This window comes from Dasypus novemcinctus, chromosome 23 (genome assembly GCF_030445035.2).
Source record: "Dasypus novemcinctus isolate mDasNov1 chromosome 23, mDasNov1.1.hap2, whole genome shotgun sequence".
Lineage (NCBI taxonomy): Eukaryota > Metazoa > Chordata > Mammalia > Cingulata > Dasypodidae > Dasypus > Dasypus novemcinctus.
In genome coordinates this window covers 7,483,437-7,507,174 of record NC_080695.1, presented here as the reverse complement: position 1 = coordinate 7,507,174, position 23,738 = coordinate 7,483,437, and the positions used below count along the sequence as shown (strand labels likewise).

The following is a 23,738-nucleotide window of genomic DNA, read 5'->3' as shown; positions in this document are numbered from 1 at the left end:
CTCATTGTAGTTTTGATTTGCATTTCCCTGATAGCTAGGGATTTGGAGCATTTTTTCATGTGCTTTTTAGCCATTTGTATTTCTTCTTTGGAGAAGTGTCTGTTTAAATCTTTTTCCCATTTTTTAAATGGGTTGTTTATCTTTTTGTTTTCGAGATCTATGAGTTCTTTATATATGCAAGTTATAAGTCTCTTATCAGATATATGGTTGCCAAATATTTTCTCCCATTGTGTGGGTTCCCTTTTTACTTTCTTGACAAACTCCTTTGAGGTGCAGAAGGCTTTAATTTTGAGGTAGTCCCATTTATCTATTTGTTCTTTTGCTGCTCGTGCTTTTGGTGTGATATTCATGAAGCCATTTCCTATTACAAGGTCCTGTAGATGTTTCCCTACACTGCTTTCTAAGGTCTTTATGGTCTTGGCTCTTATATTTAGGTCTTTGATCCATCTTGAGTTGATCTTTGTATAAGGTGTGAGATGGTAATCCTCTTTCATTCTTCTACATATAGCTATCCAGTTCTCCAGGCACCATTTGTTGAATAGGCCATTCTCTCCCAGTTGTGAGGGTTTGGTGGCTTTATCGAATATTATATGGCTATATACATGAGGTTCTATATCTGAACTTTCAATTCGATTCCATTGGTCTGTGTGTCTCTCCTTATGCCAGTACCATGCTGTTTTCACTACTGTAGCTTTGTAGTATGTTTTGAAGTCAGGAAGTGTGATTCCTCCTATTTCGTTTTTCTTTTTCAATATGTCTTTGGCTATTCGGGGCCTCTTTTTATTCCAAATAAATTTCATAGTTAGTTTTTCTAGTTCCTTAAAGAAGGCTGTGTTGATTTTTATTGGGATTGCGTTGAATGTGTAGATCAGTTTTGGTAGGATAGACATCTTAATAATATTCAGTCTTCCTATCCATGAACAGGGATCTCCCTCACTTTTAAAAGCAGTTTTACCCAATACAGAACTCTTGGTTGGCAGTGTTTTGTTTCCGGCACTTTAGCCGTGCCATCGCTGCCTTCCTGCCTCCACGATTTCCAGTGAGACACCAGCCAGGTCCCTCTCCTCTCCGGGGACGCACACAGCGTGTACGCGGACCTGCTTGGTGCCCCACGAGTTCCACAGGCTTGCTCGCTTTTCTTCATTCCTTCTTTTCTCTGCTCCTCAGATGGGGTGGCCTAAGTGTCTCTTCTTCAGGTCCGCTGGTCCTCTCTGGCCAGCTCCAGTCAGGTGGCAGTGCCTCGGGGAGTCTCCGTGTTTGGTCCTGTGCCTTCGGCTGCTTGGGTCCTCTCCTAATCTCCACTCTCCACTGCTGTTCTCTATGTGTCCTTCTACCATTTTCCTCATTTCCTTTAGTTCTTTGTATTTTCCTTATGTTCTTTGAGCATATTTAGGACTAATTTTAAAAGTCTTTTTCTGGAATGTTCCAGGTCGTTCCAGAAGAATCACGATTGGGCCATCATTTCCTGTTTCTTTGTGTGTTTTGTAATCTTTTGTTGAAACCTAAGCATTTGAGATTTTAACGTGTTATCACTGGCATTTAGACTCCGAGGCATCTGTTTCTTAAGCTTTTACCCAGTTCGTTTCCCGCAGAGCTTTCCCTGAACGGCAGGAGCTGAACAAGAACCAGCCCCTTCTGCTCTCCTCGTGAGCACTGAAAGCATGGGGGCTCGGGGCACGCTGGCGCCCGGGAGCCTCCCGGTTACGGGGTTCCACACACCCCCTCCTGGGAAACGGTCTCTGCAGGGTCCTGGACCTGCACTCCATCCTCTGGCTGGCCTTGGCGGCCCCAGCATGCTCTGCAGGAGAGCAGGGCACCTCCCGGGGCACGAGACCCTCGGCCCGCCCTGGACACACGCCCCCAGCATTGCACGAGGGTCCCCTGCTCCCCCTGAACCGGGACCCGCGGTCCACACCGGGGGCGCGGCCGGCTCACCGCTGAGCAGGTGAGCAGAGGGACAGGGGCCGGCCCGCGCGCCAGGAGATGCTGTTGCTCCCACCTGGCCTTTTCCTTGACTCGGTGTTTGTGCTGTTGCTGCAGTCCTTTAACCCTCTCCTGGAGCATTGAAAAGTGTCCGCCAGTTCCTGCTGGCTGTTGAACGCTTCCGTGGGGGCCAGCCCTGAAGCTTGTTGCTCCGCCATTTTGATGGGGGTGGCCTGGGATCTTTTTTTGAGTTACCTTTTTAAAATTATTTATTGTTTCTTTGGCCCATTTAAAAAACTTTTTTGAGGTATGTCACTCACACATAAACATACATAAACAGTAAGTGTACAGTAACAGTTGTGGACTTACAAAACAAACATGTAACATCACACAGGACTCTCGCACCTCACCCTACCTCCAATACCTTATATCATTGTTAAACCTTTTTAACTGATGATTAAAGAGCATTGTCAAAATATTACTACTAACCAAAGTATTTTCCCCAACCCCCTATTATTATCTTTATGTCACTTATATATGGACATACATAAACAATAAGCCTTTAGTAAAAGTTGTGACCTTACGAAGCAAACATGCCTGGTGTCACACAGGGGTCCCATACATCAACCCTCCACCAACACCTTGCATTGTCATGACATGTTTGTTACAAATTATGAAAGAATATTGTCAAAATCTTACTACTAATTACAGTCCTTATCCTACATTTGGTGTATCTTTCCCCCAATCCACCCTACTACTACTTTTCAAATATATTTTTTATGACAGAAGTTGTAAACTTATAAAACAATCATGCACCTGTGCAGAACCCCAAAAAAACACCCTTCCATCAACACACCACACTGTGGTGAAACAGTTTGTTATAAATAATATAACATCATCTGATTGTTACCCATCCATAGTGTACATCTGGCATACACTTTCCAAACTGCCTCAGGATCAACACAGTACATCTTTGGAATCGATGCAAAAATATTATATTACGGCTAACCACAGTCTATAGGTCACTCCAGTTGTATTTTTCCCATGCATCTCTACATTCCCACCACCCTGCCGTAGTGCTGTACATTTGCTCTAGCTCACAAAGGGCACTCTTGCCTCTGTACCATCAACCACAATTCTCATCCACCTCTTGGTTTACTGTGCTATTCTGATCCTAGAATATTCTCTAGCATTCTGTTAATTGGCATTTACATACTTTAACTACCATTTTCAGCCACATCCCCATTTAAGAACTGGCTCACTATGTGTTACCATCAACTCTGTACATTTCTAAACTTTTATAGTAAAACTAATTAAAACTGCTTCATACGTTAAACATCAGTAGTCCATCTCAGTCCTCCTCTTATCTCCTTTAAAAATCCACCACCTACCACCAGGTCTTAAAGATATTTTCCTACAATTTCTTCTAGAAGCTTTATGGTTATTGCTTTTATTTTTAGTTTTTGATCCATTTTGAGTTAAATTTTGGATAAGGTCCTCTCTCCTTCTTTTGGATATGGATATCCAGTTCTTTTAGCACCATTTATTGAATGGACTATTCTGCCCGAGCTGTGTGAGTTTCACAGGCTAGTCAAAAAACCCCTTGATCATACATGTGAGAGTCTGTTTCTGAATCATCAACTTGGTTCCATTGGTCCATGTGTCTGTCTTTAGGCCAGTACCATGCTGTTTTTACCACTATAGCTAGGTGATATGATTTAAAGTCTAGAGAGAAGAGTTTACTTTTCTTTTTTAAGAAAAGTGAACTCCAAATAAACTTGATAATCATGTTTTCTACTTAAAAAAATGCTGGTGGGCTTTTTATTGGGATTGCATTGAATCTGCATATTGATCTGAGTAGAATTGACATCCCTGTGACACCCAGTCCTTCCATCCGTGAGCGTGGAGTGCCCCTCCAGCTGTTTAGGCCCCTTGACTTCATTTAACGCTGAGTTCCAGTGTTCTGAAGACAAGTACCTTATATCATTGGTTAAGTTTACTCCTGACTACTTGAGTTTTATGTCATATTTTATTTTCACCACTCTTTTGACACTTTTAGTTACTTTTATTGATCTAATCTTCATTTCTAGACTCTCTTCCATGCGTCTCTCTCTGTCTTTCATTTTTTCTCTAGCACACCCTTTAGAATTTCCTGAAAATCTGGGCTCTTGCTTAGAAATCCTCTCAGTTTCTGTTTATCTGTGAATATTCTAAACTCATCCTCATTTTTGAAAGACGTTCTTGCTGGATATAAGATTCTTGGCTGGAAGTTTTTCTCTTGTAGCATCTTAAATATATCAGACCACTGTCTTGCCTCCATGGTTTCTGGTGAGAAATCAGCACTTAATTTCATTGGATATCCCTTATATGCTATGCTTTGCTTTTCTCTTTCTGTTCTCAGAATTCTCTCTTTGTCTTCGGCATTTGACATTCTGATGAATATGTGCCTCAGAGTTGGTCTATTCAGATTTTTTCAGACAGGGGCAGGTTGTGCTTCTTGGACGTGGGTATCTATGTCCTTCAATAGGGTTGAGAAATTGTCTACCATTATTTCTTCAAATATTATTTCTGCCCCTTTTCCCTTCTCTTCTCTTTCTGGGGCACCATGACATGTATGTTTGCATGCCTTTTGCTGTCATTTAGTTCCCTGAGACCTTGTTCAATTTTTCCCATTCTTTTCATCTGTTCTTTTGTATGTTCAATTTCAGAGGCCATTTCTTCAAGCTCACTAATCCTTTCTTCTGCCTCTTCAAATCTGCTATTATATGATTCCAATGTTTTTTTAAATTTCATTTATTGCATCTTTAATTCCCATAAGATTTGCTATTTTTCTATGTATGCTTTCAAATTCTTTGTGCTCATCCAGTGTCTTCTTTTTTTTTTTTTAAGATTTTTAAATTTTAAAAATTTATTTCTCTCCCCTTCTCTGCCCCCCTCCCCCCAGTTGTCTGTTCTCTGTGTCCATTTGCTGCGTGTTCTTCATTTATCCACTTCTGTTGTCAGCAGCATGGGAATCTTGTGTCTCTTTTTTGTTTGTTGCATCATCTTGTTGTGTCAGCTCTCCGTGTATGTGGCGCCACTCCTGGGCAGGCTGCACTTTCTTTCGCGCTGGATGGCTCTCCTTACGGGGCACACTCCTTGCATGTGGGGCTCCCCTACATGGAGGACACCCCTGCGTAGCACGGCACTCCTCGTGTGCATCAGCACTGCGTGTGGGCCAGCTCCACACAGGTCAAGGAGGCCCAGGATTTGAACTGTGGACCTCCCATGTGGTAGACAGACGCCCTATCCACTGGGCCAAGTCCACTTGCTTCCAGTGTCTTCTTAATATCCTTAATCTCTTTAGCCATATCATTGAATTTATTAAGGAGATTTGTTTGAACATCTATGATTAATTGTCTCATCTCCTTTATGTCATCTGTAGGCTTATCTTGTTCCTTTAACTGGGCCATAGCTTCCTGTTTCTTGGTGTGGGTTGTAATTTTTTGTTGGTGTCTTGTCATCTGGATTACTAGAGTATTTATTCTGGGTGCAGTTTTTCTCTTTAGTTTAGGACTTCCTGCCATTTCTCCCTTGCTGGTTGTGCAATAGGAACCAAGGATATAATTGGTGCTGTAAGCTGTGGGGGCTCAAGCAGCCCTCATCGTCCCTGGGACCGATGAAGCTTCTCCCAACTTCCTCCTTTGACAGGGGTAGGGACAGAGTCACAGCTGTATGGAATAATCCAAGTTGTGCAGGCCTAGACTGTAGCTGCCCAGAGAGACTGATGAAGCAGTTGGAGCTGCAGGTGTGGGCAGCAGTCTATGCAGTGTGGGTCCAAGATGACCACAGTTGCTCCGGTAGACTTCCAATTTTCCGTCTCTCCCAGCCAAATGTACCTGCAGTTCCCTGGATAGGCTGGTGCAGGGCCTGCCAGCCTCCTCCCTGCCAGAGGCGGGGCTGACGCCTAGGCGAGGGCTGTAGGCTGATCTGCATGAAAGAACCCACCGTCACTGTAATTTTCAGCCAGCCCTGCTTCCCCGCATACTGGAGTGGAGTCAAAATGGCAGCCACTGGCCTCTTTCCGACCTGGACAAGTTCAAACTTTAGTTGTTCTTAGGGTTATACAGCCAAATCCACCAATCAGTAGCTAAAGTTGGTGGCCAGCCATTTCCACCTCCCCTGTGTTTGAGAAATTGACCTTCAAATTCCAGCCACAGAGCAGCTCCTGGGGCACCTCGTGCTGCCAAGTAGGACAGTCACCAGCCTCCGCAGCTTGGCCAGTAATTTCCCAGAGAGGCTGGCGCAGGTCCTCGTGGCTTCTTCCCTGCTGGAGGTGGGGCTGGGGTCTAGGCTGGAGCTGCAATCTGATCTGAATTGAAAGAAACTGGTCCCCACCAGCGCTGTGATTTTCAGTCCGCCCCACTTCCCCTCGTGCCAGATGTGGAGTTAAGATGGAGGCCACTGGCCTCTTTCTGACTTGGACAGGCTCAAACTTTAGCTGTTCTCAGGTTTATACTTTAGCCTGCTGAGTTTACTCATCAGTAGCTGAAGTTGGTGCCCAACTCTCTCTTCCTCCCCTGTTTTTGGGAAGTGGAGCTTTTTATTCCAGCCGCGGAACAGCTCCGGAGGTGGCTGGTGCCTCCAGTGGAGAATGGCACTGGCCTCCGTGGTGTGGAGCCTCTACTCACAAATCTTCTCTGCAGAGGGGCATCTCCTCCTTCCACTCCTTCAAGGATGTGGCAGGATGCTCTTCCGGTCTCCTGGAGCCCCCACACAGGTGCTTCAGCTAGCTCAGATAGCTCTGGGTGTTTGCTAACTGCCCTGTAGCAGGCGCTGACTCTAGGAGCGCCTTACTCCACCGCCATCTTGCTGGTTGTAGAGGAGTTACTTTTTTAGGTATGGTTTGAGGTAGGGGCCCAAACTTATTCTTTGCATGTGCATTTCCAGTAGTGCCAGTACAATTTGTTGAAAGGCTGTTCTTTTTGTTGGATTGTCTGGGTACCCTTATTGAAAACCAGTGGGCATAAAATGTCGTCATTGTACATAATGGTTATTATCTCAAACTTGTGAGTCATCATCTACTTGAAACTATTAAAAGCAGTCTTTCTGTAATATGGAAAAGACTGTTTTCCATTCTCTTTTAGCAAGTGGATTAGTGATTAAACTTTTTGATAAGATACAAAATAAACATAGGTCTAATTTAACTTTTATAGTAACTGATGTGTAAATATTTGCTAAACTTTTTCTTATTTCTCCAACAAGGTAATTGGCTGGCATTGTCCTTTGTCCTCTCAGCAGTCACCCGTTCAAGAACACTTATTATACTACTAATTGAAATGTATAGTGTCTGGCTTCAGAACATCATTTCTAGATAAGTTTAATTAAAGAATATGGAGCCTGGAAGTTTTTGTTCCACAATGGTAATATCATCCTTTCAGTCTGCGTGATCAGAGCCGCAGATTGGCCCACACGGGCCAGAGGAAGCCCGTCACGCCACGCAGGGTCCTTCTGGACTCGGCCTTGTCACTGCTCCGGCCGCCTGCTTTTATAGCTAAAGTGTTACTGGAACCCCTTTGTGTCATGTTGTCCATGGCTGCGTTTGTGTTATGCCCACAGATCTGAGTAGTGGGTGGAATGTGGGTCGGCAAATCCTAAACTGCCCACTGCTGGCCCTGTGCAGGCGGCTGCGCCCCCGCGGTTAGCCACGCGGCCCCTCCGGGTTTCCCAGGCCCCCCGTGGCCCTACTCAGCCAGGCTGTCCTCGCAGCACTGCCCGCCCTGTCACCACTGCACTTCCTGTCCAGGCCTCCCCCCTTGGGCCCTCCTTGCCCCGTGGCCCCCTCTTCGGGGGCGGGGGCTCCTGGGTAGGCCTAGCCTCCAGCTCCAGGCCCTCCCAGCGCCCTTTCTTTCCTCATGGACCCCTCCCCACGGGTGCTGTCCGTGGTTTTTCCTCCTTTTGTTTTCTGGTCTTTCTGTATGTTTTGTAAGGAAAGAAAATCCAAACCCGCCCTGGCCGCCTTGCCCAAGCGCATGGTGCCAAGGCGCGCCCAGGCGGCGGTGCGGCCCCACAGGGTGGTCGCTGCGTTCACTGCATTCACGGTCAGGCACACCCTGCAAACCGCCTGGCGCGGCCGAGGAGGGGGCGCCCCTGCTCTCTCTGCAGTGGTCCCTGGAGGCTGGGTAGAATTCCCGACGAGTCCGAGGCCTGGATCCCGCCCGCCCCCTGTCAGCAGGGCCCTGCTGGGCTGTGCGCCGTCCTTGGCTCTTTCCCAGGCTGACGGGCACGCGTTCTGGAAACGGCTCTGGTGTCCGCCGCTTACAGGACGCTACCGTTTCCTTAGTGAACCAAGTATAAGTTAGTAGTGTCCTTTTGGAGAGAAATTGCCAGTATGTACTAACCTCTTTAAAATGTCCATTACCGTCTGCACTGAAAAAGTAATTCTTGATATATAGGAAGGCTCTAAGTTAATTTACTTTTTTGAGCCACTATTTATAATAATAGAAAATAAAAGTGATCCAGAATTTTTAATAATTAGGAAATAGACGCATTTTGTAACTTTTGTCTTTGGAAAACATCCTGTCATTCAAAATGTTAATTTCCCTTGATTGTAAAAGCTTTGTGGTCATGTTAAGTTAGACATAGAGAATACACAATCCATATGCCATTACAGTTATGTTAAATGAAAACACTCAGAAAAAAAGACAGAGGGGAAATACAGCGGAGTGTTGAATTGGTTGCCATAGCTGATACAGCTAGGAACTTTTACTTCCTTTTAACTTTTCCATATTTTCCATACTTTATGAGGTAGCTTTATGTTTCTTTTATGATGGGAGAGGACTCACCTTTGTTTCCTATGTATTTAGCAATTTCTTTTTTCTGTTGTAGGATGGCAAAACAGAAAAGAAAAGTTAGAGAAGTGACAGAGGAAAAGAACAAAAAGTTGAAGAAGGTGGCAGTAGAGGAGCTCCTGCTCGCACCTGAAACCACGTCGAATGAAAAGGAAGCACCCCCAGAGGTGAGCTGCGTGCTCGCACCGCGGTCCCGCGTGTTGGCATGCTGACCCTCCCCGAGTCTGGAGATGGTTGGTGGCATGTGTCCCTGGTCCCTGACACTTTCTGAACAGGAGACGAATGGGATGAGACAAGTTACAAAGGTGCTGTTTTAGTTTGCTCAGGGCCGCCGGGGCGGCACCCAGGCGGTCGGCGTGCACTGGGGTTACTAACTTACAGCTTCCGGTGCCGAGGCCGGGAGAAACGGCCACATCAAGGCCCCGGGTGAGGCGCTCTGCCCAGGACCCGCTGCCCGCGGTCCTGGACCCGCCCAGGGCAGGCGCAGGTGGAGCCGGGCTCTGCCTTCTCTCGGGGCTCCGGCGGGCTCTCCTCATCCTGCGCCCTCTCCACTGCTGGAGCACCGGCTGTGTCCCTCCTTTGCTTGCCAGGTTCCAGGTGAAAACTGGTTTCTTCAGAGAAGCGTGAGCACTTCGGTGACCCAGCGCACCCGAAGTCCTCCCGGAACCCGGCTGCGCGGGGTCTCCTTGGCTTAGCGACCTGCCCCTGGTTTTGCTCGACTCCCAGTTGCTCTCACCTTGGAGGTTCTCCCTCTGCAGGAAACCTGGAGCCTTCCTTTCCTAATGAAGCCTCTTGCCCTGTCTGCTGGTCCCCGCAGGCGCCCACGGCCATCCCCGTTTCCGGCTGGGGTCAGCACAGGCCGACTCGTCAGCCGAGGCTGGCACTGACCCTCGTTATTCTCTTTTAAGTACCTTTCTGAAAAGTATGCAGTTGTCTTTCAGTAATAAAGTGCCTGCTAATTTAAAGAAATGTGGAGAAAGAAGGAAACGGCTGGGCCCGTTTGCCTCCTTCCTGTGCTGAGTTGGGCCCAGGCTGGCTTCCTGGTGGGTGCCCTGGCGCTCTGGGTGGACTCTTGGCCCCCGGCGTCCTAAGTTTCCTGGCAGGCTCTCCCCCAGGTAGTAGGAGGGGCTCTCGAGACCCCCCTTGAGCTTTTTAAGGAGTCTGCTATGGGAGGAAGTCGGGGGCCACTTGGCCCATCGTGGGCTGTGGGACCGCAGCTGGCCAGCAGGGGTCAGCAGCAGCCTGCCCCTGGGCGCTGGCCTCGGGGCTTCTGGAACTTGGTCTCAGGAGCGGGGCCTCAGGTCACGGGGCACGCCCGTCCCTGCAGCCGCCTTCCTCCACTCTGGCGCAGGCTCTCGGGATGGCGTGCTTTTCAAGGAGAGGGAGCGGAGCGGACCCAGGTGGTGACGAAGGGCAAGAAGGGTCGGGCGCTGCGGAGAAGGATCGCGCCCGCTGCCTGGCTGCCCCCGTCCCAGGATGAGCCGCCGGGATCCAGCACGGAGAACGGAGCAGCCCCTCGCCCTTCTGGCCATTGTGTGGTCCCCCAGAAGTGTGCATCTGGGGAAAGCGCGGGGAGCGTGGGTGCTCCTGCAGCACAGCTGCCCCTGCCCGCAGCTGCCACCTGTCGTTCTCGTTCCGTTGGTTGTTCTGGTGCCGTTGGCGCTGAGCCGCGGCCCCCGCTTTGTGCGTGGTGCCCCCTCTCTGGCCTGCTGGAGGAGAGAGCGGTTGGGAAGCCGCTGTCTGGAAATGTGTGCGGTCCTGTCGGGCCTGAGCGCCTTCAGCGCCCGCAGCGGCCTCCTCCCCGGGGCGGCTGGGGCGTCACGGGTGGCCGTGGGTCGGAGGACGAGGCCGCGCCTGTGCTGGTGCTGCCCGTTCGGGGCTCCCACTGCCAGCCGGCGTGGGCCTGGGGCTGGCCTGCCTCCCCTTCCTCGGTGTGCCCGAGCAGGCTCCTGCAGCCCTTCAGGGGAGCCACGAGGACGAGTTCAGGCGACACGTGGGTGTAAAGGTGGCGTCGGGGACCTGGGCCCCAGGCCGGCCTGCTCCTCAGCCCTGCACAGGGATGGCCCTGCCGGTCTGCCCTCCCCGCCCGCCGCCTCCCTCTCCTTCCCTCTCTCCCTTCCTGCCTGAGCTTATTAAATGAGACAGGTAGCATTTCTCTCTCTGCCGTGGGCCCTGAGCTGCGTGGGGAGGGCGGCCTGCGTGGGCCTGCTGTGCTCTGCGCCGCCGGGCTCGGCGCCCCGTGGTGGACTGCTGGCTCTCCCAGCTGTGACCGGCCGCCAGGGCTGCCCGCACACGGGCCAGGCGCTGGGAGAAGAGGCGAGGGGCCGGCCACTCTACAGTAGGGGAGCCCCCGAGCTGGGCAGGAGCTGGGGATGGGTCCCGGGTCAAGTCAGCTCCCAGAGTCCCTGCTGGTTGGTGTCGCAGGGCCCCCACGCCGCCACCTGACAACTGCGCTCGGCGGCGAGGGAAGCCTCAGGAGGCGCGTGGCCGCTCTTGGCCCTGCCCTCAGACTGCAGTGCGGGTGGTGCGGGGTGGGGGCTTTGGTAGCACAGGAAGCCCCTCTTCTCCCTTCACAGTGTGGTGTGTGTTCTCAGAGAGCCCACCAGGGACCAGGCCCCCAGCAGACGCCGCGCTTCCCATGGGATTTCGGAGGCTGCGCAGGAACGCAGCCCGGCCGTCGGGGCTGCAGGGGCGGGCTCGGCTCCGGCCCGGGGGGCCCGGGGTGCGCTTTGCGGGGAGCGTGGCAGGGCTCCTCGGTGCCGGGGCTGCGTGCCGGCTCTGTCCTTCCCTCGTGAGCGGGAGCGGCTCTGTGGATCACACGGCAGTGAGCGGCGGCCTCGCAAAGCCACCCAACGGCATGTGACCTTTATGGCCCAAGACTGCTGCCAAAATACTTCATACAAATGGTATGTGGCCTCAAAACATGTTACTGCTTTGACGGTGGATTTTTTTGTCATTAAACGATTGGGGGGAGTGGCTGCTGGTCTTGACAGTGCTCCCTGGAAGCCCAAATTGTTTTTCTTGTCAGAATTTGCCCTCTCCATTGTTTCTTTGTTCTGCTTTGTGGCCACTGAGTGCTGCCAACTGCAGTTATAAACTGATAAGGCTTTTAGGGCAAAGCGGGCTTCAGAGGTGCACAAGGAAACCGAGCCCCAAGAAGTCCCGCGATCTCCGAGGACCCCTATAAGCCGGCCGGGGAGTGGAGGCCACGCACATCCTGTCCCCGAAGCTGGCTGAACTGCCATCTGAGTTTCCATTTTTATGGCTGAGTAATATTCCACTGCATGGATTTATCACTGATTTGTTTATCCATTCGCCGGTTTTTGGACATTTGAGCTATTTCTAGTTTTGGGCAAAAAATGTGCTACAGACATTTGTGTCTAAGTCCCAAGAAATGTTTTCATTTCTCTTGGGTAAATTTCCCAGCTGGGTCGAATGCTAAGTGCAGGTTTAATCTTTCAAGAGACTGCTGGACTGTTTTCCAGGCTGGCCGGGCCGTCGTGCCTCCCCTGGGAAGGGGCGGTTCTGCCCGCTTGGTGGTCTCGTCTTGGCCCTTTTGGCAGGTGGCGCAGGTTGTCCATGTGCCGCTTTCTCCCCTTCCATCTCAGGGAGGCGAGCTGGCTGGGAGTAAACCGCACGTGCGTGATTTCCCCGGGCGGTCTCAGCGAGCATTTCCCTGAGGACTGACGACACCAAGTGGGACTGATCTTTGGCAAAGTGTCTGTTCCAGTCTTTTACCCGTTTTTACTGGGTTGTTATTGTATTATTAGGTTTTTAGAGTTTGCTATATATTTTGAATACAAGTCCTTTATCAGATTTTTGTTTTGGAGACATTTTCTCCCAGGCTGGGGGATTCAAGTGAATATGTGTTAAATTTTGATAAAATCTAATTTACCAATTTTGTTTGTACCTTTAGTTAACTTACTATGACTTACCTAAACACGTCCTGAAAAGGTGTTTCCAAGCCAGCGTATCCAGCTCCACCTCAGGGTTTCTAGTGCTTCACAGCACATAGCCTGGCTGCACAGCCCCCCTGCCCACCTGGCACTGCCTCACAGGGCCAGCCCGTTCATTGATGGCCTGTCCTGCGAGGACGTGCTCAGTGGCAGGCGTGTCCACGCTCTGAGGAGTGTGTGGCTTCTTGAGGTAGCTGTCGGGCGGCAGGTTGAGGCTGGACCTCCGGGCTCGGGCCAGGGCCCTCTGCACACTCGGCTCTCTGCCCGCCCTGCGCTCGCCCACGTCTCTGCAACGCCGGGTCTCTCTGGGTTTGTGTTTTGCTAAGCTGGCGAGTGAAGAGCGGCTGTTCTAATTCACATTTTCCTGATTGCTAGCAAGACTGAGAAATGTTTCCGTTCTTTATTAACTCTTGTCTTTCTCCTGTGAGTTTCCTTATTACACATCTCTGGCCTGTTTTTTCCTGTCGACTTGATCCCCCCTTCTCCCCCTTTTTTAAAGCTCTTTTCCTAAGTATGTCAAGCATACTTTTTCCCAATTTGTTTCTTGTCATAAACGAGTATGTAAGCAGAACTGTCAGAGTTTTTCTTCATGGTCCTGCTTGTTTCCTTTGCTCCCTAAGACCTGCCCTCTTCCGTGATTAACTATACACACACTTCTGGTATGTTTTTCTCTAACTTTCGTAGTTTTGATTTTTATATTTTATTTTGTAAACCACTTGAAATTTGTCTTTGTGTGAGGGAGGGCATCTAGCTGTAGTTTTTTTCCTAAAAGAAAGTCATTGTCACAGTAACATTTAGTGAATATTCTATCCCCCCCATTTTAATCCTCTGAATTTTCTTGGGTCTGAATTCTATTCTAGTCATTGATCTATTTTCCTATTTTTTTGTATTAACTTTACAATGTATTTAGGAATATTTACATTTTTATTAGGTAATATAGGAACACGATAAAAATTCAGAAGGGCATCAGAAATATCCTTATTCTTAGGAAACATGTGCATGAGAGTTAAATATTCAAGGAGCATGAAGTAACTTCTGCTCCTTGAATTCTCTACATTTTTAGACAGTAACTCGCAAGGCTGGTGGATGGATGGAACGACGGGCAGTGTGGCAGAGCACATGCGCAGCTGTGGACTTGTACCGTCCTCCTTGGCGGGGTCCCTCGCCATGTGGTGGGATGCGCAGGGTGGCGAGCTCCAGTTCTCCTGATGAGGGGAAAATGCTCGGGAAAGAGAAGCTGGTGACTCTGGGTGTCCTGGAATTCTGCAGCTGCCCTGGAAATTGGAAATTACTTCAAAATGAGAAGTTTGGAAAGAGTTCAGAAGACACAGAAGGGTGCGGGTGGAGGTGTCGGGCAGCCCTGGCGGCCGGCTCCTCTGCTGGACGCGGCACTTTGGCCGTCTCTTCCGTGCTCTGGGGATCGTCTCTGTGCGCGGGCATGTGTGCGGCACCCCCTGCGCGGCGTCTGCGTCCCGGTGGCAGCCGGGGGTCTGGGTGCGGCGGCCGCGGCCGCCTCCACCAGGGCTGCCGTGCCCGTGACCCCCATTGCTGACGTGGCCACCGGCCATGGGCAGCGCTGCTGCTGGTCGCGGCTGCTGTGCAGTCGCACTTGGGAGGAGGCTACTGCACCTGCTTGTGGTGAGTGGGGGCTGCGCTCTGCGCCACGCGTTCCCGGGGGCAGCCAGGCGCACTGCCCCGCCCGCGGGCTCGTGTGGATGATCGGTGGCCCGTTTATTCCTTGGTGGCCGCGCGCGTCTGTCCTCTTGCTCCAGCTGGGCCTCCACACTGGGCCGCCTCCCGTGGCTCCTGGGGCCTGGTGGCGCGTCCCAGCGTCTTGTTACTCGCGCCCTGCCTTGCTTTCTGGCACTGCAAGATGCTCCAGCCCACCGTGTTCATCCCTGCCCCAGCCCCGGAGGCCGCCGTTTCTCCGCGGAGCCCGAGTCCGCTGACTGCAGAGTGGTGCTGGAAGCCCAGCTCCGGGCGCCGCGCGTGCCCTCCGCCGCGGGGGCTGTGGGAGCCTCTGCTTGGACAGAGCTGGGAACTGCACGCGTGTACCTGTCTGGTTTTTCTTCTCAAGTTAGGTTTGTTTTGGTTTATTTTAGTGTTCCCTATTAAAAACAGACTTCAGTGAGCCTTCCCTGCGCACACCCCTGTGCCTCCCCTTAGATAACTCCTGAGTTATTCCCTGGCCCTGGCCCAGGGGCCGCCTCGCACTGGCTCCCAATGCGCCGCCGAGCGGCTTGCCGTGGCGGGGGCGGGGCCACCAGCAGCCGCAGGCGCCGGCGGCGTGCACCCTCCCAGCTTCGGGACTTGGACTTCAGCAAAGCTCGGTGACGGGCGCTCTCCTTGTTTCCCTCCCCGCTTCTCTGCAGGGAGGGCGGGCGCAGCCTTCCCACCGTGAGGGTTGTCACGCGTCCTCTTCTCGCGAGTCATGCCAGGAGGGAAACCTGAGGCCCCTCCGCCTTTCCAGGTCCCAGATACGTCTTTTTTCACCTTTGTTTTTGGCTACATAGTCTCCCTTTTTTTTTTTTTTAATCAAGAAACAGATACTGAGTGCCTACAGTGTACCACACTGCTTCACTTTGTGGGGTACATGGGGCTGTGCCCTCAGGGATTCACTTTCTGGTTGGGAAGTAGCTAGTCAAAGCTCTTCTGCATCCTAGTAATAGAAACTCACTTGATATTTTTCCTAATTTTGTGTTCTAATTTTTAATATTACCATTATTGAAAATAGCTGATGCATCGTTCTGTCCAACCCACGTGTCCCATACAGTGGTCTTTACGTGGCTGTGGAGTTGTGCAGGCAGCACCACAGTGGGTTTAGGGCCTGTCCGTCACCCCCGAGAGCAGCCCGGCCCATTGGCAGTCCCTCCACCGTCCCCAGCCTCTGAAGCTGGGCAGCCTCTCACCTCCTTCCTGTCGCCGCTGGTTGTTCTGGACCCTGACAGAAATGTGATTCCTGTATCATGTTGCCGAGGCTCTTCCATGCTGTGGCATGAATCGGAACTTCGTTTCTTTTTTTTGCCAAATAGCGGTCCATTTTATGTCGGGCCCACCTCGGGGATATTGAGGGTTCCGTCCCAGGCTGCTGTAATAAAGTAGTCACGTGAGTCTTGTTTTCCCAGCGCACATGAAGTTACGTTGACACTGTACTGCAGTCTGTTGAGTGTGCAGTAGCATTACCTCTAGAGAACAAGATACACACCTTGATTAAAATGTGCCGCAGACATGAAGTGGGCACACGCTGTTGGAAAAGTGGCTCCAGTAGCCACGCTTGATTCAGGGCTGCCGCAAGCCTTCAGTTTGTAAAAAAAAAACCCAATATCTGCAAAGTGCAATAAGGTTCGGTGCAATAAAATGCGGTATGCCTGTATATGCCACATCTTGTTTATCCATTCTTCAGTTGATGGATATTTGAGTTGTATTGAGTTTTTGGTTATTATGACTAAAGCTGCTGTGAACACAGGTTTTTGCGTAGACAGGTGTTTTCATTTCTCTTGGGTCTGTATCTAGGAGAGAAGTGGTGGAGTCAGGTGGTAGCTCTGTGTTTAGCCATTTGAGGAACTGTTGGCCAAAGTAGCTGCAGCGTTGCACGTTTCCCCCAGCAGCGTGGCAGCGTTCCAGTTTCTCCCTGTCCTCGTCAGCGCGCGCTGCCGTCTGTCTCTCTGACTAAAGCTGTTCGAGCGGCCGTGAGGTGGTGTCACGCTGTGGGCTTGAGCTGCACCTCCCTGTTGCTTATGATGCTGAGTGTCTTTTCAGGCGCTCATTGGCCACTTGCCATTTCTTTGGGGAAATGTCCGTTCAGATCCTTTGCCTACATTTTTTTCTCTTTTTTTAGTAAGTACCGGGGATTGAACCCAGGGCCTCGTGCATGGGGAGCAGGCGCTCCACTACGTCCCCCACTGCCTGTGTCTTACCTGTTGTCTCTTCTTCACTGAGTTCTGAGAGTTCTTGGTATGTTCTAGGTGTAAGTTCCTTTTCAGATATATAAGTAGCAAACATTTCCACCAGTTCTATGGGTTGGCTTTTCACTTTCTTGATGGTGTCCTTTGAATTAAAAGTTTCTAATTTTGTTGAATTCCAATTTATCTATTTTTTTCTTTTGTTGCTTGTGTATTTACTGTCATATCTAAGAAACCATTGTCTAATCCAGCATCTTAAAAATTTATGCCTGTGTTTTCTTCCAGGGTTTTATCGTTCTAGCTATAACATTGGATCTCTCTGGAGTTAATTTCTGTGTGTGACGTGAGGAAGAGGACGTGTTCCATGCTTCTTCTCGCGGCTCTGCAGTTGCTCGAGCACCGCTTGTTGAAGAGACCCTTCTTTCCTCATTTAAGTGTCCTGGCACTCTTGTGGAAATAGCCTGTTTTTTAACAGTTGCATAATATTCCATTATGTTGGTATTTTAATATGTTCAACGGGTTCCTTACTACACTGTTTTTTTGTTTTGTTTTTAATTTTATATATATATTTTTTACTTAAGTATATATTTACACATGAATATACTTAATAAGTGTATAGTAAAAGTTGTGAGCTTACAAAATAAACATGCCTAACATCGTACAGGGCCCCACACACTCCCCTGCCGCCTCTGCACTGTTGGATTGTTCGGTTTGCTTGTTTTTAGTGTGTTTAATGCCCAGCAGGACAAGCCCCTGCCCCTTGGTCTCTGCGTGTTTCTTGGCCTTTGTTGTGTAGTTGCTCATCCGCCGCTCAGAATTAGCTCTCAGAGCTCATGGACACGCCTCTGCGACTTGTGGGGGTGGTCTCATGCCCTTCTCTAAAGCGCTGTGGTTTCCTTTGTGGAGACCTTGCATGCTTCTCGTTGGGATGACTCCTGGCTGTTTTAGAGCCTGCTCTTCCCTCGGTCAGCTTGTCGTGGATGTTGATGGGGAGAGGAAAGCTGCTGGTGTTTGGGCATCGACCCTGGAACTGACAAACGTGCTGAGCTTTCTAGTTCTGTTATCTTTTGTCAGTTGATTCTCTTGGATTGGTTATTTTAGGTAAATGATAATGTGTACAGAGAGTGACAGATTTCTTTCTCTCTGATAGGCATGCCTCATTTCTTCTTCTTTTTGTCGTGGCTTTGATTGCGGGTGCTCTGTGGTATGATGGGCCCACAATCCCTACATGCTGGTATAATTTAGATTTCCCGAGGCCAAACGCCTTGTGTTTCTGGGATAACCACCACCTGGTTTTTAAATATTATTGTTGGATATGCTAGATTGTACTATGGTTTTATTTTGTGGTTCCACATTTAAAGTTGAATTCCAAAAGAAAAGTTTCGTGCTTCTCTGTATATTGGGGCTACTTGCTGATAAAACGAGCGGTGAGTCAGTGCCTTGACTGTGCTCTGCCTCCTGCAACGCCCTCCTGTGAGGCAGCCGTCGCCGTGCCCGTGGTGATGAAGGCAGGCTCCCCGGCGCCTGCTGCTTGCTCTCCCAGCTCTGGCCTTGCTGTCAGGCTCCTCTCGAGGACGTGATGCCCCTGCTCTCCTAGACAAACGCTTTCTGGCCTTCTCTCTTCTTGGCCTGGCCAGCCATTTAATTTTCCTTCCACTCTCTCTCCTCACATTCTCCTGGTTAACCCCTTGACCTAACTCTTCTGTGTCTGATAAAACAGCAGCATCTCATAGAAATCAGGTCAGGTCATTTGGCTTATTCAGCAAATGGGTATAAACAGCCGAGTTTCTGTGCTGCTTATAGCAGAGGTTTGATTTAATGTTGCATCAACTTAAGTGTTTTAACATATGATCTGTTATAGGGGTATAAATTCTTCTGTAATTTTCCAATAGTTAAATAAAAGCAGATTACAATTTTAGTTGATATCAAATTGAGCCACACTTAGCTTATTAGCGTGTTGCTTAGTGTCTAGATTTAAATCACATCAATCACCGTTTGGATGAAAAAAAATCTCACAAAATATGAGCAAATCAAATGATGGATAGGTTCTGATCTTGGAAGTAATTAGTATTTTTCACTCATTTCCTCTCATTTGCATTAAATAGCAAATAGTTTTTTGATTGCCACCTAGAGATTAGCCTAAGCACTGGATGGGTTTGGTAAAATTCAATACCCAAACATGATTAAAAATAAACTAACGACCCCCCCCCAAAAAAAAGAACAATCAGATATGCTTTTTGGAGTTTAGTCATCTCAAAGGCGAGCATTTCACAAGAAACAAGATTCTTAAAGTAGTCTACAAGGCGTCAGCTTTGACATTTGTTCTGGCCGCAGCATAGTACAGAAGCACAGTCTATATGAAGAGCATTGAAACAGGCCGCGCGGGTCTTTCCAGCACAAGGGATTGAACGCAGGGGTTTTGGTGCTTAGAAATCGCTGGAGGCCGGGGGCATCAGAGGGGCACTGCCGCAGTCGGCTGCTGCTTAGCGGGGCCGTTAGATGCTGCGCTTCGATCTGAGGCTACGAGGCCAAAGCTCAAGCTTCCTGCCTGCACAGAGCCCCGAGGGGCAGAATGGCTGTCATATTTCTGGGGGACAGGAAATGGCTGCTTTTCCAAGAAAGGACTTTTCATCAGACAAAAACATTTGCTGCGCAGGGGCGTTCTGAGGGCATGGCCGAGGCTCACAGAACGTGTGATGAGCAGTGGCGGGTGATGAGCCGGCCTAGGCGCAGGCTGCACGGGGCCCAGGTGAGGTGGTGGCTGCTGTGGCCCGTCAGAGCCTCTCCTCATCTGCACCCACCCTCCACGGCGCCCAGCCCTCGGCGGAGCGCTCCTCTGCTCTGGATTGGGGCTCTCTGGTTCCTGAGGTGCGCCGCTGTGTGAAGGGCTTCCTTTTCACACGGTGCAGCGCACCCCGCCGTTTTGGCCAGGAAGTTCCCTGCTATTTTGTGAGCTTTTCAGCACTTGATGAAAATGGTGGGGTTTTATTTATTTATTTATTTTAAGAGGTACCAGGGATTGAACCTGGGACCTTGTACTTCTGCTGTGCTGGGTGTTTACGCCTTGACCAGCATTTTTGGTGACCACCCCTCCCCCATTTTTCGTGTCCAGGCTGGGTGGCCGTGCTTTAGTCCTCATGGCTTACAGTGCTTGTGGCACCTGCTCTGCCGTCAGGAGCAAAGGCAGCTCTGGGCAGCGGGCAGCGGGCAGGTGCGCAGCTGGAAGTTTACCTGGGCAGCGGGCAGGTGCGCAGCTGGAAGTATACCTGGGCAGCGGGCAGGTGCGCAGCTGGAAGTATACCTGGGCAGCGGGCAGGTGTGCAGCTGGAAGTATACCTGGGCAGCGGGCAGGTGTGCAGCTGGAAGTTTACCTGGACAGCGGGCAGGTGCGCAGCTGGAAGTATACCTGGGCAGCGGGCAGGTGCGCAGCTGGAAGTTTACCTGGGCAGCGGGCAGGTGTGCAGCTGGAAGTTTACCTGGGCAGTGGGCAGGTGCGCAGCTGGAAGTTTACCTGGGCAGCGGGCAGGTGCGCAGCTGGAAGTTTACCTGGGCAGCGGGCAGGTGCGCAGCTGGAAGTATACCTGGGCAGCGGGCAGGTGCGCAGCTGGAAGTATACCTGGGCAGCGGGCAGGTGCGCAGCTGGAAGTATACCTGGGCAGCGGGCAGGTGCGCAGCTGGAAGTATACCTGGGCAGCGGGCAGGTGCGCAGCTGGAAGTTTACCTGGGCAGCGGGCAGGTGTGCAGCTGGAAGTTTACCTGGGCAGCGGGCAGGTGCGCAGCTGGAAGTATACCTGGGCAGCGGGCAGGTGCGCAGCTGGAAGTTTACCTGGGCAGCGGGCAGGTGTGCAGCTGGAAGTATACCTGGGCAGCGGGCAGGTGCGCAGCTGGAAGTTTACCTGGGCAGCGGGCAGGTGCGCAGCTGGAAGTTTACCTGGGCAGCGGGCAGGTGGGCAGCTGGAAGTGTACCTGGGCAGTGGGCAGGTAGGCAGCTGGAGGGTTACCTGCCAAGTGTACCTGGCCAGGCACTGTGGTCTGCGCCCCTGGGCTTCGCAGGTGCCCTTTCCTGCTGGGGTCTGTCCTTAGCCACGGGTCTTCTTGCCAGGGGACCCGGCTCCACCACAGCATGCGTACTTGGCGCTGGCGCTTCACCTCCGGCATGGAAAGCGCAGGCCCCTACCTTGGCCAATATTTCTGGCCCTCTGGCCACAGCCCTGGCAGGGGGCAGGACTGGGGGTTCGTTGTGGGAATGGTGCGGGCTGGTGTCATCCACCAGTGGGAAGGTTGCCGTGGGGATGGCGCTCAGAGGCCCAGTTAGAAGAGGCATGGCGCCTCGGGGCGCAGCCGGAGAACGTTGGCTCTGACGTGGAGACCAGCGTCTCGTGGGTAGGAAGGGGAGCCACCACTTCCGAGACAGGCCACCCCCATGCCTCGCAGGGGCGGGTCCACGGTGCTCGTGAGCCCTTCTGGTCTCGTGGGCGGGCCACTGGCTGCTGCTTGCCGGGCCTGAAAGGGGACCCATCCAGGGAAAGGATCTCGGTGGGAATCCCAGGCCGAGCCTGGTCGCAGGGCTCTAAAGGGGGGCACCAGGGCTGTTGGGGCCAGCTGGGCCTGGGTGCACTCTGTGCCCCTGCCGGCCCAGACCTGAGAACTGGGGGCCGAGCAGAAATCCCCGGAGCTGGTGCTCGCTGCACCCGAGGTGGTGCTCCTTAAGCCAGCTGCTCTCCAGGCACAGGCAGCGCATCCAGGGCTGGGGCAGCCGTTTGCAGGGCCGCGCAGGAAGGCTCCTGTGGAGATCGTGGCGGGCCCAAGGGCTTCTCTGGGGCCCTCCCACCCCGGGTCTTGTTCATCTGTTTTGCGCCCTCTCGGAGCACGGTGGCCCGCCAGCAGCCCCCGATGCTGCACGTGGAATCTTTGCTGCACTGTCGCCTCTGCCTCATCCCCCAGCCACGTAGCACCTCACCTGTGCAGGTGTGTGGACCTCCACTGGGGTCAGGATGATGACTCCACAGCACCTGTCACACCTGCTCAGCTGCCGAAGGACGCTTGGGTTGTTTCCCGTTCTCAGCTTTTACGGACAAAGCATCGGCGTGTTCAGGGTTTGCTCTTGGGGGTGAGTGCCCAGGGGAGCTGCTGCTGGGTCCTGGAAGCGTGTGTTTAGGTTTTCGAGAAATGGCCTGACTGCCTGCAGAGCGGTCGTACCGCCGGCCGTGCCCACCAGCAGCCTCGGGGAGAGCCAGGCTGGCGGCGCCTCGGGTGGCTGTGCACGTGCCGGCCCCGCTTTTCCCCGGGCCGCGGTCCACAGTGGTGCTGCGGGCTGCTGCGGCCTCTCGCCTCTCGGTAGGCGTGGCTGTTGTCCCACTACCTGGGGTGGCTTCCTGTGTCGTCTCAGGGAGCTTCTAGGGTCTGCTCCAGCCCCCGGCACATGCGGTAGCCGGGCCTCTGCCGCTGGCTAATCTGAGGAGCTGCGGAAAGTTGGCGGCGCCCCAGCCTCCCTCCTCGCCGTGGAGACCTGATACTCCTTGTTCCAGGCCAAAGAAAACAGGATCCAGCCTCTGCCCCCGTCCCACCAAACCCAGCTGTGCTCCGGTCAGCGTCTAATGCAGTAATTGCTGCCCCGGTCAGCCAGAGGCGTTTGTCATCCTTGCTTCGTAGTGCAAGCAGTTAAGCAGGAAAGGTTATTAGTTTTCTTCAGTAAAACACGATTAACGTAAAAATTAATAGGAAATGCAGAAAAACGCACAGAAGAAGCCAGAGCAAGGATTTGTGCTTGAGCCTACCCTGTACAGCAGCGCGTGATAGTGGCGCTCAGCGTCAGCCCAGGCCAGCGCTGCGTGTCCATGGCAAGAGCGCTCGCTCCCTGTGCCCAGCGTGGTGGGCAGAAGCGGCACTCACGCTGTTTAGCTGGGGTTCCACGGGCGCCACTGCGCACGGTCGTTTTCCATGTCCGTGTTGATCATTTGGGCGTGAATTCTTTGGTGAATTGCCTACTCAGATTGCTCACCAGTTCTGGTGGAAAGTGTCCCTTTTCCTTGTCTAATTGAAAGTGGACTTTTCACACTAAGAGCTCAGTCTTTTCTTTATGTTTCAAATATGTTTCCAGTTTAGTTATTTTTGTTGATGGTCTTTGCCCAAAACTAACCAGCAGGCTGCCCTCCGCCCCAGGCGTGGCCTCCCCTGCGCCCCTGGACAGAACCCCCTCCAGGGCCGGCACCCCTGCCCAGTCTCCCAGGCCCCAGTGCCCGCTGCAGCCCTTTGGCCTTTTAGGAGTCATTGTTCTCGAGTACAGATGGAAGGACCGAGGGGGAAGCAGGGACAGCTCCGGGGCTGCCTCGGAAAGCCAGTACCCCCCTCGAAGGGCGGGGAGCGCACCCTGGCTTCCTGCTAAATACCGACCTGGAAGTCAAAAGGTGTGTCCACACCTGGAGAGAGGCAGGCGAGAGGCGGGAGCTCAGCGCTGGGCCAGCGTCCTTGGCAGACGCTCCGGCCACGAGCTGTGTCTTGGCGCAGCCACTGGCCGTTCTGTTGTCCTCCTGGACCTGGGGTCGTGACAAGAGGCTGTTTGACTCGTTTTCAGCGATGATGTGCACTGCCTGGTTGCTCACGTCCTTTCGCAGGAAACTGGGGTGGCTGCGCAGCATGGCAGCTGCTGGGTACACGGCGCTGTTTGGTGGAAGCCCTCCCGAGGCCAACGCTGTGCTTTTGCGTTGTCCTCTGGGCCTCTCTGGGCAGCGCACGTGCCCTGTGTGGTTGGTTGGTTGGTTGATTATCTCACTCAGCCTCCTTACCTGGACGCGGGCGCAGGGAGAGGCTGCCTGGCACCCGCCATGTCCATCTGCCACCAGGCTGGGTGGTCGTCCTTAGCGGGCGCCTGCGTGGGCAAGTGTGCTCAACTTCCCGCAGACCAAGACTGGGAGGAGGCAGCCAGCAGACAGAGGACGCCTCTCTACTGGCACCCGGACTGAGCCAGAACTCAGAGGTGTGGCCGGGCGAGGCGTCGGGTGGGGGCGCCGGCAGTCCTGCGTGTACCTGCGGCAGGTTGCGTACACGTGCCCAGTGCTCACACCTGGGGACCGTGGGACCCAGCCCTGACCTGGAAGTTGGAAGGTGTGTAAAAGAACTGCAGGAGG

At 52.2% G+C, this 23,738-nt stretch overlaps 1 protein-coding gene across 1 annotated transcript in view; it reads left to right on the top strand.

Annotated features, from left to right (window-relative positions):
• The window catches only part of CHLSN (cholesin), a 127,224-nt gene that overhangs the window by 24,427 nt on the left and 79,059 nt on the right, over window positions 1-23,738 (top strand). Inside the window, exon 2 of the mRNA XM_004483838.5 lies at window positions 8,791-8,920. Coding sequence (XP_004483895.1) covers window positions 8,792-8,920 — 129 coding nt within the window. The 5' untranslated portion in view covers window position 8,791. The remainder of the gene's footprint in view (window positions 1-8,790; window positions 8,921-23,738) is intronic.